The sequence below is a fragment of the Phalangium opilio genome, unplaced genomic scaffold (assembly GCF_054372755.1).
Source record: "Phalangium opilio isolate 3A_F unplaced genomic scaffold, DU_Popi_V2 ptg000101l_1, whole genome shotgun sequence".
NCBI lineage: Eukaryota > Metazoa > Arthropoda > Arachnida > Opiliones > Phalangiidae > Phalangium > Phalangium opilio.
The window spans coordinates 5,114,706-5,132,107 of NW_028324204.1; the positions used below are offsets into that span (position 1 = coordinate 5,114,706).

Sequence of the window (17,402 nt, forward strand, 5' to 3'; positions counted from 1 at the left end):
GGTGTTTGTAGATACTTGAGGGTGTTTGTGATACTTGTGGGTGTTTGCAGGTACTTGTGCGTGTTTGCAGGTACTTGTGCGTGTTTGTAGGTACTTGTGCCTGTTTGTAGGTACTTGTGCGTGTTTGTAGGTACTTGTGGGTGTTTGTAGGTACTTGTGGGTGTTTGTAGGTACTTGTGCGTGTTTGTAGGTACTTGTGGGTGTTTGTAGGTACTTGTGGGTGCTTGTAGGTACTTGTGCGTGTTTGTAGGTACTTGTAGGTACTTGTGGGTGCTTGTAGGTACTTGTGGGTGCTTGTAGGTACTTGTAGGTAGTTGTGGGTGTTTGTAGGTACTTTTGGGTGTTTGTAGGTACTTGTGCGTGTTTGTAGGTACTTGTGCGTGTTTGTAGGTACTTGTGCGTGTTTGTAGGTACTTGTGCGTGTTTGTAGGTACTTGTGCGTGTTTGTAGGTACTTGTAGGGACTTGTGGGTGCTTGAAGTTACTTGTGGGTGCTTGTAGGTACTTGTGGGTGATTGTAGGTACTTGTGGGTGTTTGTAGGTATTTGTGGGTACTTGAGGGTACTTGTGGGTACTTGAGGGTGCTTGTAGGTACTTGAGGGTGTTGGTAGGTACTTGAGGGTGTTTGTAGGTACTTGTGGGTGTTTGTAGGTACTTGTGGGTGTTTGTAGGTACTTGTGGGTGTTTGTAGGTACTTGTGGGTACTTGAGGGTGCTTGTAGGTACTTGAGGGTGCTTGTAGGTACTTGAGGGTGTTTGTAGGTACTTGAGGGTGTTTGTAGGTACTTGTGGGTGTTTGTAGGTACTTGTGGGTGTTTGTAGGTACTTGTGGGTGTTTGTAGGTACTTGTGCGTGTTTGCAGGTACTTGTGCGTGTTTGCAGGTACTTGTGCGTGTTTGTAGGTACTTGTGCGTGTTTGTAGGTACTTGTGCGTGTTTGTAGGTACTTGTGGGTGTTTGTAGGTACTTGTGGGTGTTTGTAGGTACTTGAGGGTGTTTGTGATACTTGTGGGTGTTTGCAGGTACTTGTGCGTGTTTGCAGGTACTTGTGCGTGTTTGTAGGTACTTGTGCCTGTTTGTAGGTACTTGTGCGTGTTTGTAGGTACTTGTGTGTGTTTGTAGGTACTTGTGCGTGTTTGTAGGTACTTGTGCGTGTTTGTAGGTACTTGTGCGTGTTTGTAGGTACTTTTGCGTGTTTGTAGGTACTTGTAGGTACTTGTGGGTGCTTGTAGGTACTTGTGGGTGCTTGTAGGTACTTGTGGGTGATTGTAGGTACTTGTGGGTGTTTGTAGGTACTTGTGGGTACTTGAGGGTACTTGAGGGTGCTTGTAGGTACTTGAGGGTGCTTGTAGGTACTTGAGGGTGTTGGTAGGTAATTGAGGGTGTTTGTAGGTACTTGTGGGTGTTTGTAGGTACTTGTGGGTGTTTGTAGGTACTTGTGGGTACTTGAGGGTGCTCTTGGGTACTTGAGGGTGCTTGTAGGTACTTGAGGGTGCTTGTAGGTACTTGAGGGTGTTTGTAGGTACTTGTAGGGACTTGTGGGTGCTTGTAGGTACTTGTGGGTGCTTGTAGGTACTTGTGGGTGATTGTAGGTACTTGTGGGTGTTTGTAGGTACTTGTGGGTGTTTGTAGGTACTTGTGGGTACTTGAGGGTACTTGTGGGTACTTGAGGGTGCTTGTAGGTACTTGAGGGTGTTGGTAGGTACTTGAGGGTGTTTGTAGGTACTTGTGGGTGTTTGTAGGTACTTGTGGGTGTTTGTAGGTACTTGTGGGTACTTGAGGGTGCTTGTGGGTACTTGAGGGTGCTTGTAGGTACTTGAAAGTGCTTGTAGGTACTTGAGGGTGTTTGTAGGTACTTGTGGGTGTTTGTAGGTACTTGTGGGTGTTTGTAGGTACTTGTGGGTGTTTGTAGGTACTTGTGGGTGTTTGTAGGTACTTGTGCGTGTTTGTAGGTACTTGTGCGTGTTTGTAGGTACTTGAGGGTGCTTGTAGGTACTTGAGGGTGCTTGTAGGTACTTGAGGGTGTTTGTAGGTACTTGTGGGTGTTTGTAGGTACTTGTGGGTGTTTGTAGGTACTTGAGGGTGTTTGTAGGTACTTGTGGGTGTTTGTAGGTACTTGAGGGTGTTTGTGATACTTGTGGGTGTTTGCAGGTACTTGTGCGTGTTTGCAGGTACTTGTGCGTGTTTGTAGGTACTTGTGCCTGTTTGTAGGTACTTGTGCGTGTTTGTAGGTACTTGTGGGTGTTTGTAGGTACATGTGGGTGTTTGTAGGTACTTGTGCGTGTTTGTAGGTACTTGTGCGTGTTTGTAGGTACTTGTAGGTACTTGTGGGTGCTTGTAGGTACTTGTGGGTGCTTGTAGGTACTTGTAGGTAGTTGTGGGTGTTTGTAGGTACTTTTGGGTGTTTGTAGGTACTTGTGCGTGTTTGTAGGTACTTGTGCGTGTTTGTAGGTACTTGTGCGTGTTTGTAGGTACTTGTGCGTGTTTGTAGGTACTTGTGCGTGTTTGTAGGTACTTGTAGGGACTTGTGGGTGCTTGTAGGTACTTGTGGGTGCTTGTAGGTACTTGTGGGTGATTGTAGGTACTTGTGGGTGTTTGTAGGTATTTGTGGGTACTTGAGGGTACTTGTGGGTACTTGAGGGTGCTTGTAGGTACTTGAGGGTGTTGGTAGGTACTTGAGGGTGTTTGTAGGTACTTGTGGGTGTTTGTAGGTACTTGTGGGTGTTTGTAGGTACTTGTGGGTGTTTGTGATACTTGTGGGTGTTTGCAGGTACTTGTGCGTGTTTGCAGGTACTTGAGGGTGCTTGTAGGTACTTGAGGGTGTTTGTAGGTACTTGAGGGTGTTTGTAGGTACTTGTGGGTGTTTGTAGGTACTTGTGGGTGTTTGAAGGTACTTGTGGGTGTTTGTAGGTACTTGTGCGTGTTTGCAGGTACTTGTGCGTGTTTGCAGGTACTTGTGCGTGTTTGTAGGTACTTGTGCGTGTTTGTAGGTACTTGTGCGTGTTTGTAGGTACTTGTGGGTGTTTGTAGGTACTTGTGGGTGTTTGTAGGTACTTGAGGGTGTTTGTGATACTTGTGGGTGTTTGCAGGTACTTGTGCGTGTTTGCAGGTACTTGTGCGTGTTTGTAGGTACTTGTGCCTGTTTGTAGGTACTTGTGCGTGTTTGTAGGTACTTGTGTGTGTTTGTAGGTACTTGTGCGTGTTTGTAGGTACTTGTGCGTGTTTGTAGGTACTTGTGCGTGTTTGTAGGTACTTTTGCGTGTTTGTAGGTACTTGTAGGTACTTGTGGGTGCTTGTAGGTACTTGTGGGTGCTTGTAGGTACTTGTGGGTGATTGTAGGTACTTGTGGGTGTTTGTAGGTACTTGTGGGTACTTGAGGGTACTTGAGGGTGCTTGTAGGTACTTGAGGGTGCTTGTAGGTACTTGAGGGTGTTGGTAGGTAATTGAGGGTGTTTGTAGGTACTTGTGGGTGTTTGTAGGTACTTGTGGGTGTTTGTAGGTACTTGTGGGTACTTGAGGGTGCTCTTGGGTACTTGAGGGTGCTTGTAGGTACTTGAGGGTGCTTGTAGGTACTTGAGGGTGTTTGTAGGTACTTGTAGGGACTTGTGGGTGCTTGTAGGTACTTGTGGGTGATTGTAGGTACTTGTGGGTGTTTGTAGGTACTTGTGGGTGTTTGTAGGTACTTGTGGGTACTTGAGGGTACTTGTGGGTACTTGAGGGTGCTTGTAGGTACTTGAGGGTGTTGGTAGGTACTTGAGGGTGTTTGTAGGTACTTGTGGGTGTTTGTAGGTACTTGTGGGTGTTTGTAGGTACTTGTGGGTACTTGAGGGTGCTTGTGGGTACTTGAGGGTGCTTGTAGGTACTTGAAAGTGCTTGTAGGTACTTGAGGGTGTTTGTAGGTACTTGTGGGTGTTTGTAGGTACTTGTGGGTGATTGTAGGTACTTGTGGGTGTTTGTAGGTACTTGTGGGTGTTTGTAGGTACTTGAGGGTGTTTGTGATACTTGTGGGTGTTTGCAGGTACTTGTGCGTGTTTGCAGGTACTTGTGCGTGTTTGTAGGTACTTGAGGGTGCTTGTAGGTACTTGAGGGTGTTTGTAGGTACTTGTGGGTGTTTGTAGGTACTTGTGGGTGTTTGTAGGTACTTGTGCGTGTTTGTAGGTACTTGTGCCTGTTTGTAGGTACTTGTGCGTGTTTGTAGGTACTTGTGCGTGTTTGTAGGTACTTGTGGGTGTTTGTAGGTACTTGTGCGTGTTTGTAGGTACTTGTGCGTGTTTGTAGGTACTTGTAGGTACTTGTGGGTGCTTGTAGGTACTTGTGGGTGCTTGTAGGTACTTGTGGGTGATTGTAGGTACTTGTGGGTGTTTGTAGGTACTTGTGGGTGTTTGTAGGTACTTGTGGGTACTTGAGGGTACTTGTGGGTACTTGAGGGTGCTTGTAGGTACTTGAGGGTGTTGGTAGGTACTTGAGGGTGTTTGTAGGTACTTGTGGGTGTTTGTAGGTACTTGTGGGTGTTTGTAGGTACTTGTGGGTACTTGAGGGTGCTTGTGGGTACTTGAGGGTGCTTGTAGGTACTTGAAAGTGCTTGTAGGTACTTGAGGGTGTTTGTAGGTACTTGTGGGTGTTTGTAGGTACTTGTGGGTGCTTGTAGGTACTTGTGGGTGCATATAGGTACTTGTGGGTGTTTGTAGGTACTTGTGGGTGCTTGCCCCGGGTGCTTGTGGGTACTTGCCCCGGGTGCTTGTGGGTACTTGCCCCGGGTGCTTGTGGGCACTTGCCCCGGTTGCTTGTGGGCACTTGCCCCGGGTGCTTGTGGGCACTTGCCCCGGGTGCTTGTGGGTACTTGCCCCGGGTGTTTGTGGGCACTTGCCCTGGGTGCTTGTGGGTACTTGCCCCGGGTGCTTGTGGGTACTTGCCCCGGGTGCTTGTGGGCACTTGCCCCGGGTGCTTGTGGGCACTTGCCCCGGGTGCTTGTGGGCACTTGCCCCGGGTGCTTGTGGGCACTTGCCCCGGGTGCTTGTGGGTACTTGCCCCGGGTGTTTGTGGGTACTTGCCCCGGGTGTTTGTGGGTTCTAGCCCCGGGTGTTTGTGGGTTCTTGCCCCGGGTGTTTGTGGATTCTTGCCCCGGGTGTTTGTGGGTTCTTGCCCCGGGTGTGTGTGGGTTCTTGCCCCGGGTGTTTGTGGGTTCTTGCCCAAACTTTTAATGATTTACGTTTTTTTTTGAAGTATCATTATAAATAAATGTCTGATTGAGCTAAAGTTATGGTTCCCTTTATAATTATATATGTTTCTGCTTAGTGCAGATTTTGAAAATGTAAAACTGTTTCTTAACATCCTTAATTAAAATGAAGACTGAAGGAACAGATATTAATCAAAAATGTCTTGATTAGAATCAAGTCCTAAAAAGTATCGATAAGACTGAGCTTATCACTTGACTGAAGGATCAGATATTAGTTTTTCTTTTTAATTGAAACTTAAAGGCATGCTTAAGAAAAAACAACGTTCCATTACCGTTTTCCGTTGAAATAACTTATTTTCCAAGTAATCAATTTCAAAAATTTACTTATCTCGGGTTTTCAGGCACAATTCCATTCCCCCAAAACATTTTATCATTACATTAATTACTTTTTAGAGATAACGTGTCAAAATAAGCTTTAAAACAATAAAAACCTGAATGAGCGGTCTGTTTAGCCATGACCAAAACGTTCAAATCAGCGTTGCTAATGTTAGAAAGTGGATTTTCCAACTTCCATTTTAAAAATTTGCCGCATTTCCCACACCCCCTCTTTTACAGTCATATTTATCTGGACTATTTTATCATACTAAGTTTAATATGGAATATCACTCCGCATGGTTTTGACAATATGTACAAATGCTCTAGAGCTTTAAAATTCTCAAAATATGCTTTCTTTTTTTTCAGTGCCAAACTTAAAATCACCGAACTTATTTCAAAATGTCGCTTGAAATTATTAAACCGGATAAAATTTTCGAAAATGCACTAATTTTAACTGTGCAGTTAAAATTAGTGCATTTTCGAAAATTTTGCACTGTTAACCCTTGAACAGGAAAATTCCGACATTTGATTGATCTCGGAAAAATATTACTTTTTCCCCACAGAGCCTAAAACCAAACCTAAATTTCCCACGATGTGGGAACTTACCCACACATTGGCAACACTGCTTTAAAAACTTACAACAAGCACCCTTTCGAGACATGTTCTGAACAAATTAGTGCTTAACACGCTAATAGTACGACCACGGAGAATTTATGTAAACTGTAGTTGAAATATATTCATGTGCGACCTGCGGCACTGAATGGTCTCTAACCATTGTTTGAAACTAGAGAGAAAAATAGTGAGCAGCATTAATCATGTCCTGAGCTATGAGAATGAACAGTATGACTGTTGACTGAAGTACACTAGACATTACATCATTTTGCATAACCACGAGTGAAAATCTAACTGTCCCCACTTAATTTTCCGCCATTGTTTTAAAACTTATCCACTGCGAAGCGTGCCGGGCACAAATGGGGGAACCTTTTAAAACTCAATGTCATACACGTACTCTCTCAAAAGTAATTAATGTAATGATAAAATGTTTTGGGGGAATGGAATTGTGCCCGAAAACTCGAAATAAGTAAATTTTTGAAATTGATTACTTGTAAAATAAGTTATTTCAACGGAAAACGGTAATGGAACGTTGTTTTTTCTTAAGCATGCCTTTAAGTTTCAATTAAAAAGAAAAATTAATATCTGATCCTTCAGTAAAGTGATAAGCTCAGTCTTATCGATACTTTTTAGGACTTGATTCTAATCAAGACATTTTCGATTAATATTATCATGATACTATAGTTTATGATAACTTTACAAACAATGATGTAGTTTAGTTAAGTTTAAAACTAACCAATTGAGGAAGTTACTATAGGGTTGGTACTGGTAATTGTGAACACTTTTTGCAAATCTTTGAATAACTTCCGTGGAGCTAACGTTAGACACCAGAAACTTTCAGGACATGAAATATGATTCTTTAGACAAAATTCTCTATGTTTTCAGCTTTTTAACTCTCTTAAATTTGGCACAATATCCTATTTCCCAATCCCCGTAGAGGACCCCAAATGTGAACAATCGCTGGTAAATGTAAACACCCTGACACTAAATACTGAAGGAGGTAGTGACTGAACACTGGACCCAAATGTGAACAACAATGATAATCAAATGGGAGGAATAAAAAAGGCCCTAGGAAAGGACAGGGTTGCCACAGTACCTGGAAATCCTGGAAAATCTGGAAAAGTCAGGGAATTTAAAAATGGGCCGAAAAGGTCAGGGAAAAGTCAGGGAATTTGATTTTAGTGGGTAAAACTTCTGGGAATAAGTCTTTATTGAAAGAGTAATGAAAGTTTCTCCTCATGCTCTCTCAACACAGAAAACTCTAGATTAATCCTTTAAAATGTCTAGAATAGCTGGTTAAATATATCTCTCTCTCCTTGCTTTGCCCCCCGTCTTCTGAATGAGAGTAAAGTATGAATACTTTCTTTTCGATCGGCTTAACGGTCACGCATGCGCGTTATCATTAAGTTGGCGACAAAGCGGGGTAGCGTCTGCTTGCAGTGCTGCTGGGATAGAAGTCCTGCCTATGGTGCCACAGTTCAAATGGCACCATAGTAACCTATGTTTATGTAGTTTTATTGTAATTATTGTGTACTTAATGTATTTATAATAGACAACACGTTTTCCCCTAATCCATTTAGCTTTTTTATTCACTTTATTAGTCACCATGATTGCAATAGGCGATTTTAAAAATGACGTTTCACAGGTGCGCGCGCAGAAATTAGGGAGGGGAAAAATGCCTTCCATCTCTGCTTTTTCCCCCGGCTACATATTTTGTATAGGGGACTTTTTGAAAAGGCCTATTTGCAAGAAGACAGCAACACACAGAAAGCAGAGCAGACTACGTTATTTAAAAAGGCAAGGACTAAATTAGATAGCCAGTAGTTTATCCAATATGCAAAGCTAGATTCTTACTCCTAGTCGAGAGTATGAAGAGATTTTTATTTAACCAGCTATTGTTTTTGTAAAGTAAATGCTCTCTTAGACTGTTATTTATAGTTAAAATGTTTCTTATTTGTTTTGGTGCAAAAAATACATGGGAAAACTTAATGTAGAGAGTTTATTTAATTATAAGCACTTAAAACGTGCTGTAAACATTCGCACTTTCGGCCTAAAAGGTCAGGGAAAACCTGGAAAAGTCAGGGAATTTGGTTCTGAAAATTCCGTGGCAACCCTGAAGGAGCTACCATTACGTAGGGCCTAAATTCATGCACCTAGATTAAAGTTTACGCAGATGTGATATGTGATAATAGGATAATAGGATAATATAGTTAAAACAATACCCGAGTCAAAATGTTCAATAATTTGTTGAGAAGTCCTATTTATTTCGATACCTCGCATAACAGCTGTCTCGTTTTCTCGCTTTCCCGCCCAATAAGTAGTGGTAGCTACCGCCCTCTTACCGCTAAATTGATAAACTTACTAATGGCGCGAAATTTGAGTCTTTTTGGGTCAATGATGTATTTTAAAGTTAATATTATCGGAACGTAGATTCCTTACACCACTTTTACTTTTTATTTTTTAGTAAAATAGCTTAAAAAGGATTCAAATTAACCTTGAAACATTTGCAATTTTTACTTGGTTTTTTCCAGCTCTATTTATAAAATCGAATTCCGAATCGAAACCACAGATATTAATATCAATTTTATAGTGAAAAACGTGATCTATCTAACGATTAAAGGTTTGTTATCGTGGGATTATTTTAACTCTTGCTAAAGCTTATATCTACAAATAGAGCCCTTTTAAAAGGAATTTAAGCCGCCCAAAAATTAGCTACACAATTTTAAAGAAAAAATAGAATCGTTCACATTTACCAGTACCAACCCTAGTTTAATAAATATTATTCTGTAATTTAATTAAGATAAAGTTCTGTAGGTTAAGTTTAAAATGAACCTAATGAGTAAGTTACTGTAGTTTATTACTAGACTGATTTTATTCATAATAGGAATGCTATTTTATATACAATGAAAAAACCCCGAAATTCTAAATTAGCTGGGGTCATCTTATAATGTATATAGTAATACTAATTCTTGTCACTAGAAGGCGGTAAAAAGTAATATGACTGGGTCATCTTGTTCTAGTATATATCGTGCCAAGTGCTCATCGTAGAACATAATGTCTAGATAGATGCAAACCGCGTAGGTCTTTCCACGTATGCACAGCATTTTATCGATTATCAGGAATATCCTCTTGAGAAAAACGTTTAAGCAGTATTGTGTTTTTCCTGTAGTTTTGTCCTAGCACTCTGACTTCCGGGCTTACAAGAACTTTCATTTGAGGCAAAACCAGAATTTCTATGGCGGCAAAGAGGAGTGAGAGAGAGAGAGATAAACGCGCTTTATAAAATCCGCCGAAAAATGGGACAATAGGGGGGCAGTAAAAACAATTTTCGGTACGTTTAGTTTTAGGATGCACATCCTTTGCGCATGGGGTGATTGACCTCCTCGCCTTATCTCTGTCATCCCCTATGCCAACTGTCCGCGCGAAAACTGCGCTCAGGTGCCGTGGTGTACCGTAGATTTACCCCCGTTTTCACCACGCATGGATCCCGCCTGCCTATACTGATCCTCTCTCCCTCTTTCTCTCCTCTTTGATGGCGCCAGTTGCACTCGAAATCGTGAACCCTTATTGGGTAATTGTACAACCAATAGTGATTGAGGGCAAACTTTAAAATTAAAGGAGTGTCATGTGACCGGAAATTTCCCAGGTTAGTTTTAGCGTCGCAGCGTACTTGTTTGAGCTACATTGTATTTAGCACTGTCAAGGACAAGAGATTTCACTCCCCATTATAAATTCTCTCTGATAGCCTGTTTCGAAAATCCCAGGCGTAGCTTACCATGGGATTTTTTTGGCTCTCTGGTGTCAACAGGCGAAAGCATGAAGAATTACAGTAATCAAAGACGAAGTTGAACTTCTAGGGCTCATTTAAAATTATTTGAAAGTTTCTTCAAATAAAACTCCACAAACTAAGCCGAATGGGTTGCAATAAGAACTTAAACTTCTTTGGCTAGAAGAAGACCCATATTTCCAAAGTGTCCTTGGAGCTGACAGAGGAACAACTTCTCGGAGAGTTTCATAGGCTGATGGTGATTTCGCTCTCAGATATAGACACCATTTGATAACGGCAGGATGTCACATTTTGGGCTTTCGCTGTTTTTTCTTCATTTGTTGTTCTTAAGTTCTCTTTTGAGCAAAATTAATCATCGTCAATTGACTCACTGAACAAAATATTTGGTTTGTCTGAAAGGGAATGCTTCAGAGTTTTTATAACTCTCTTCAACTGTTGTATTTGCTGGTTTTGCATTCTATTCTAACGGTTTTTACCTCTCCGAGTGACGTATGTCACGGAGAGGTTCTAATTTCGACGTGTCTGTGTGTCTGTCTGTCTGTGTGTCTGTCTGTCCGTTGTTACACCCACGTGACCGCGTTCGCAGTTTCCAAATCGGAGCAAACGTGTATTCAATTTCCAGACCGCATTTACAGTCCCGGAAATTGTATTCCACTTACAGGCTATTACTCCATTGCCTGTCTAACAACTCTGTTCATTTGTCCACCCCACATGTACACCAGTCTGAACTTACTGACTTCTAAACACCACCATCTTCTAGTCTTTCGCCCATTCCACTTGGACACCAGTCTGTACTTGCTGGCTTCTAAACACCACCATCTTCTACTCTTTGTCCATTCCACATGGACACCAGTCTGTACACCTGGCTTCTAACACCACCATCTTCTGGTCTTTGTTTTTGTCCATCCACATGGACACCAGTCTGTACACCTGGCTTCTAACACCACCATCTTCTGGTCTTTGTTTTTGTCCATCCCACATGGACAGTAGTCTATACACCTGGCTTCTAACACCACCATCTTCTGGTCTTTGTTTTTGTCCATCCCACATGGACACCAGTCTGTACACCTGGCTTCTACTCCATCATCATCCTTAATGTTAAGACATACGCGGCGATCGGCTAGGGTTACGAGAAACGTCTAGCCTTCCAATGGAGGGGTCTTCCTCCAAGGTTCACGCAATTGCGATGTTCTTATCTACAGCTGCGATTCGAATCCTTTATATACTACCTATTTGAGCAAGGCGAAGCAACAGGAGGATGCTTCATTTCAAACGTCAATAATAGTCAAGTCTCTCAAGGTTGTTTAATTATTCTTTTTTAAAACGATGTAACGCTCAATAAGGCGAACAACTAACGAAGAAAATACTAAATATTAATTATATTTATTTTAATATTTAAGATAATCTTGTTTCTCAATTCAAAATTAATACGGAAAAGTTAAAAAGCAGTCTATTTTTTTGTCTTTGTGTGTCTGTCCGTTTTCACACTAGTGCGCCGCGTTAACAGTTCGCTTTGTTTTGATGTGTTAATATTCACTTTTTCCATAATATAAAGTGAATATGTGGAAATCTTTTTCGTAATTACGATGCATTTAGTACTTTTGTAGCTTTAATCCTCTGTTTCATTTTGATATCCCAAGAATATTTTTTTATATTACTATTTGAAATGGATGTTTATATATTACTTAAGCTATACTACATCTGTTTATATCATAATTCTTTCGTTATTGATAACGAGAAGAACGCTACTATGTCGGCCTAATGGACTTTTATTTGTCAATAGGCCTAGTGAACTAAAAAGTAAACGCTTGGGTTTGGTTTTCGTTTCTGTAATGCAGAGAAATTAACGGTTCAGAGTGAGCCGAAAGTTAAATACACTTTTAAATAATCAGGCTTAGATTTTATAATTGAATAGAGCATCATGGTGAAAATCTAGGCCGCGTTCAGCAGAGCTCAGCGCTGTTAGAAGTGTCATGTTTACACTGCAACCCTGTTGTGAATCTGGTTTTGAACATAGAGGGTATACAGTTGAGGAGCAGAAAATTTGGGCCTCTACAAACACGTAAAAGTAATATCCCTCCAAAGTTTTATCTCTTTATTTCCCGTTTTTCCCCATCGGATGATTTTAATGTGTACAAGTATATCCTTATTGGATGTAAAATGTCGTCTGATTTACAGTACATTCGCTATGCTTTGTATACCTCTTTAATATTTCATAAAATGAACTTCAGTATTTGTTCTTAAAAAAAGAAAAATTTCCATATCTGATTAAATAAGTTTGTAAGTAGGCCTCCTCTTGACTCGGAGAGGTAATATTTTGGTTTTCCCAACTTGTTTACTTTCAAAGCGGCTACTTAATCATTCCTAGGCATACTCTGAAAATGCCTGGTACTTTTTAAAACTTTTAACTTCAATCTTTTTTCCTTTGCAAGTTGACATTTTGCAAAAGTTTTGCAATTTATACATCTGGAATCCATATTATTCTTAATGAAACCGTTACATTTCTTACATTAGCTCTGATTATCGTTATCTTATCAATATGACGAAACGCGGTACGGATCTCCTCGGAGTGCGTATTGCGTTAATGTTTATTTTACCGTTTTTTTCCCTCAAAGGCTCAGTTAATTCTCTTGCGTGTGAACGTGCTATTCCGGCGTTTCGCATTTCAGCTACATCGTTGATGTCGTTACTTTCAATGGCCATCACTTTGTTAAAAGTAAACCTTTGACTATTAAGCCTCTATGCAGAAGTTAACTTTTGTCTCCATTATTTTGATTTTATCGGGTGATATTGAGGTGAATCCGGGACCTAATCTTAAGAGTCGTTGAAAAGTCTGCCTCAAGTCTTTTCGTAAGCCTCAGAAACGTTTTCGCTGCAGTGTGTGTGATCTCGACTTTCACGTCAAGTGTGTTTATTCGAATGTTTTAAAAATTTCTTCATCTTGAGGACTCTGGCTTCGTGTGTTTAAATTGTGGTTTACCTAATTTGAATGACTCTTTTTTCACTGAATTTACCTCTAGCGATAAAGATAAGAGGTCTCTCAATATTAACGCTGACAGAAGTACAAAGAGTTCAAGATTGCTGATATCTTTCCATGTGGCGAATGTATGAAGTTTAAAAAATAAATTTCTTGACTTATCGGTTTTTGTGGAACGGAACTTACCCGATGTTATTGGACTTACTGAGACATAGCTTAGTGCAGATATTTCTAGTACTGAGTTCTTTACTGAAGATTATGTGGTGTTTCGTAATGATCGTGAAACTAGGGGTGGTGGAGTTCTTTTGGCTATTAGCCAAAATCACTCGCCTGTCGAGACTGTCATTGATAATGAACTATATAAGACTGCCACTGTCAAACGTCTCGAAGTCGTTTTTTCGTCCGCTAAATGCGACTCAAGATCAATTCTCTTTGGTTGCGTTTATGTCCCCCATCCGGTTACCCAAGACAACATATTGAGTTTATGTTCTGTACTCAGTGAGATAACAGATATTATTAACAGTCATGATATCTTTGTCTTGTTCGGTGACTTCAACATGGCATGCCTTGGTGTTAATAGACCTGTCCCTGATAGTCTTCCCTCGTTGGAGTTTTATGAATGCGTATCCAATCTCGGTTTAACCCAAGTAGTCTCTGATAGCACTAGACTTGGTAATACTCTTGACTTGGTTTATATTAACGATCGTCGCTTCATTAAGGAAGTTAAAACAATCGATAATCTTCCTGGTTGTGATCATGATGCGGTGACTGGTCTAATCGCTTGTGAACGTGCAACGCCAAGAAGCTCTTCTACGGAAGTTCTAAAGTTGAGTCGCACTGATGTGATGGGCTTGAATGGCCCCGTGGCATTTAGCGTTTAGCGGGGACATTAATGAAACATGGGACTATTGGTTACAACTGTTTTGGTCTTGTTTTAAGGACAGTGTTCCTTCAAGGACGGTATATTCAAAGAGATTTCGGCAGCCATGGATTTCCGGTGATATGGTTCACCTTGCTAATGTGAAAAGAAATTTATACAAACCTTTTAAATCTAAGCCAACTGAGGCTAACAGAGCTAAATACAGACGGTCCTGTAATTTGATAAAAGCTATTCCAGATTCCCGTCATGCTCTCACGAAAGTCGAAAGCATCTATGCTATGGCCATAAAATGTAATTAAAATACTTGAGAAACAATTAAACGTATCAGAAAATAAAATCTTAAAGGTTCTTACTTTAATGGCGGCAACTGTCAGCGTCTGATTTTCACACATTTTCGCCTTAACAATTGTACAGGCTAGTGATATATTTTTACTATGAAGCGCAATAAGAAAGAGCGCAGGATTTATTTAAAACTCCAACATTTTTCATTTCAGTTATTTACAATAATATATTGAGCTTTTGACGTTTAGCAACACAGGATGCTATAATTTTTTTTGCATTTCTGACACTAAAAATTGAGTGTCACATGATGGATTTGGATGGAGAGGGAGTTCAATACGTACACGTGTCAGGTTTGTTGTAACCCTAAATGGATTTATCCGTAACATTTGTTAATTTAATGCCACATATATGACATAAATCTATTTTTTTTTTAATTTTGGAGCACTTATGCCGCGTTGTTATAAAAGCGAAGCCATTTTTCCATTGGTGGTCACAAAATAGCAACGTCATTCGCGTCTGCGCACAACACGTCTTACATTTTCCGATCAGAATATTCAGTAAATGAACCGTCAATAGCGGACTTAACTTCATCAGAGTGTATGCAGAGAAATCTTAAGCAGGCGCCACCTTACAATCCTTTGGAGAAGTAAGGCGCTTGAGCAGATCCATCCCGCTGCTAAAATGTAAAATAATAATTTGAGATCGTCCATTTTGATGTAATTTGTTTCGTCACTCCTTTTAATTTCCGTTTCATTTTTATTCGTCGATAAAAATCCTGAATCGTCGGATTCCCATTTTTGTATCAATCCTGAACACGATAAAATACTTAACCTAAAAAAAAGGTTAGTTCAAGTAAAGGCAAAGAAAGTGAAAGTGCAATAAGATCACACCATTTATCGATTTCATCTTTGCACGGTAACGATTTATGAAAAGCGGCGGCAATTTGATCGACGAATAGATTCTCATTGGCAAAGTGAAAGGCTTCGGGTGGCAATCCCATGTCCAAGATGGTGGATTCCAGAGTGTCTTTCGGCATAATAAAACCGTACGATTTTTGTAAAACTAAATTTAACCCTTCCTTTGGCGTTTTTGGTAACTTGAAATCGCCTTTTTCAGACGAATTAGCGAATAAGTTAAAATAGTCGATGTCGGAAGTCTAAATTTAAAGGGTGATTTGAATTGATAACATACAAATTTTCCTGCACTCTGCTATATCATACCATAATACTGTAATGGAGAGCGCTGCCTTCTACCGAACTGACAACGTAACCTTGTGATTTGATTAATTGAGCCATTTGTTCGAAGGTGTCAATTGGTAAAGTGACGGGAGACAAACTCGTAGTCGAAGTCAAGTAAAACCCGTAGAAAGATTCCAAAGTTCCGAAAAATAAAATAGTGCTAATGAGAAGGATTAAACTCGTTGATTGCCATTGATCTTCGGTACTTTGAATTCCTTATTTTAAACAGAATGTCAGAGAAAAATTTCTTTTGTTAATCGAACGGGTGTTAAAAATAAGGAATATTTTAAACAGGAATTACGCGTTCATCTACAATAATAAAAAAGATACAAGTGATGAAGCAAGGAGGATTTACAACAGACTTGTCCTGGAAAGAGGGATGTTAAAGAACGAGGCAGATACCCCATACAGTGACGCGCATGCCGTTGGTTAAGCCATGCGTCACGTGTTTGTTGTTGGAAACGAGGGTTATTTAAAATTATAAACAAACTCATGAGGTTAGAGCAAGGAGGCATGAACGCATGCGCCAGATCGTACACTCTCTTGCCGTGGGGGTGGGGGTAGCGGTAACCATGGTAACCGGGGAACGGCACAGAACCGTTTTAGAAACGGGGTGCTACGTGCCTTTTGTCTGACTCAGAGTCTCCTCTCTTATACATTCTCCTTGGATAAAGTAAACCGATAAGAGTTTGCACAGTGGCACTAGACGATAATTTGAATTTTCTACCATAACACGCCAATTGCTTTTAAAATAGGCCTAACACGCAATAAAAAGTAATTGATCGAATCATTTACGCTCTTTCGAATTAAAAGAGAAACTTCTAATGAAGACTATTCTTTTTCGAATAACTTGTTACTCATGATTGATATTCTAACCTTGACGTATTGTTTTTTTCACAATAATCCAGAAAACGTTATTTTCCTTGGACGACCAAGTTGCAAATTTGATTAGCAAAATTATCGTCGCCAAGAATGAAAAACTTAATATCCAAACCTGCCAGAAAGAAAAATTTATTTATAATAAGAATTGATCCTTAACTTAATGGGATAATACTTCAGTTTTCAAAGGTTCAAATAGAAAGAACGTATTGGTCACTCTGTTAACGCTGGCTGCTTTAGTAACAAACGTCACTACATCTTGGAAATACGGATATGAAAAATCAACAAATGGTTTGCGATCCAGCGATAAAGTTAATGTTGAAAGTGCCATTCTAGATTCCTGTGAAAGTACCAATGATTAAAGCGTTAAAATCTAAGTTAAAAATTAAATCGAAGGAAAATGAAACTTCCCAAATCGTTAAAATATCTCAAGCCATTAGCAAGTCACTATAATATAGAACTGTAACAGCTTTACATTAATCATGGTGGTGGAATTAGAAATTTAGAGGAAGGATGTACGAAAGATAAGGCAAGATAAACTATCGAAATATCTGGCATTATTAGCTTACCCACGAGTCGAAAAAAGATACTTATCTCGTTATTGCAATAATCCAACATACGTTTTGGGGGATTAAACCGATTAATTAACCAGTTCCTGTTTGTTTACCTCCATTTAACTAAAAATATATTGTACCTTTCGTGCAACCATTCCCACAAGTCCAGTGCAATGATTGGCCCTTAGATTACACACTCCCCACTGGCCATCTTCAGGAGTTACAATTTCAAATCTACATCGAATACACAATATATGAACAATAACGCAATAAATATTATATAAACAGGGGAATTTCAGGTGCAAAACAAAACTGAATATGTTGAATGAAAAAGGTCGAAAGGCTTTATGGGTAAAATATCCTAAACGCCAGGAAAGTGCAATTTCAAAATTCCACGTAAAAGCAATTTGGATACTTGAAAAATAGGATTTTGGACAAAATTTGCAAGATATTGAAGCCACGTCCGCGAATTTCGCGATTCCCGTCTTTCTCGGTCCGAAATCGGAAGGCTATGTGCTGTTGCCATGAAATGGATTTAAAACACATTATTAAACAAGGGAACTTTAGAAAAATTAACCTAAATTTAAGGTGCTTACGTCATTGGCGGCTACGGTAAGCGTCTGATTTTCACACATTGTTTCTCTA

At 40.1% G+C, this 17,402-nt stretch overlaps 1 protein-coding gene across 1 annotated transcript; it reads right to left on the reverse strand.

Annotated features, from left to right (window-relative positions):
- Window positions 1-13,858: 13,858 nt before the first annotated feature.
- LOC149631012 (putative glutamate receptor) lies at window positions 13,859-17,392 on the reverse strand. The gene is made up of 9 exons (XM_089851210.1): window positions 17,354-17,392; window positions 17,173-17,273; window positions 16,898-16,991; window positions 16,379-16,543; window positions 16,201-16,318; window positions 15,307-15,539; window positions 14,977-15,242; window positions 14,719-14,917; window positions 13,859-13,939 (listed from the first exon to the last, which is right to left on the reverse strand). The coding sequence occupies exons 1-9, from the start codon at window positions 17,390-17,392 to the stop codon at window positions 13,859-13,861; spliced, it is 1,296 nt and encodes a 431-aa protein (XP_089707336.1).
- Window positions 17,393-17,402: the final 10 nt, after the last annotated feature.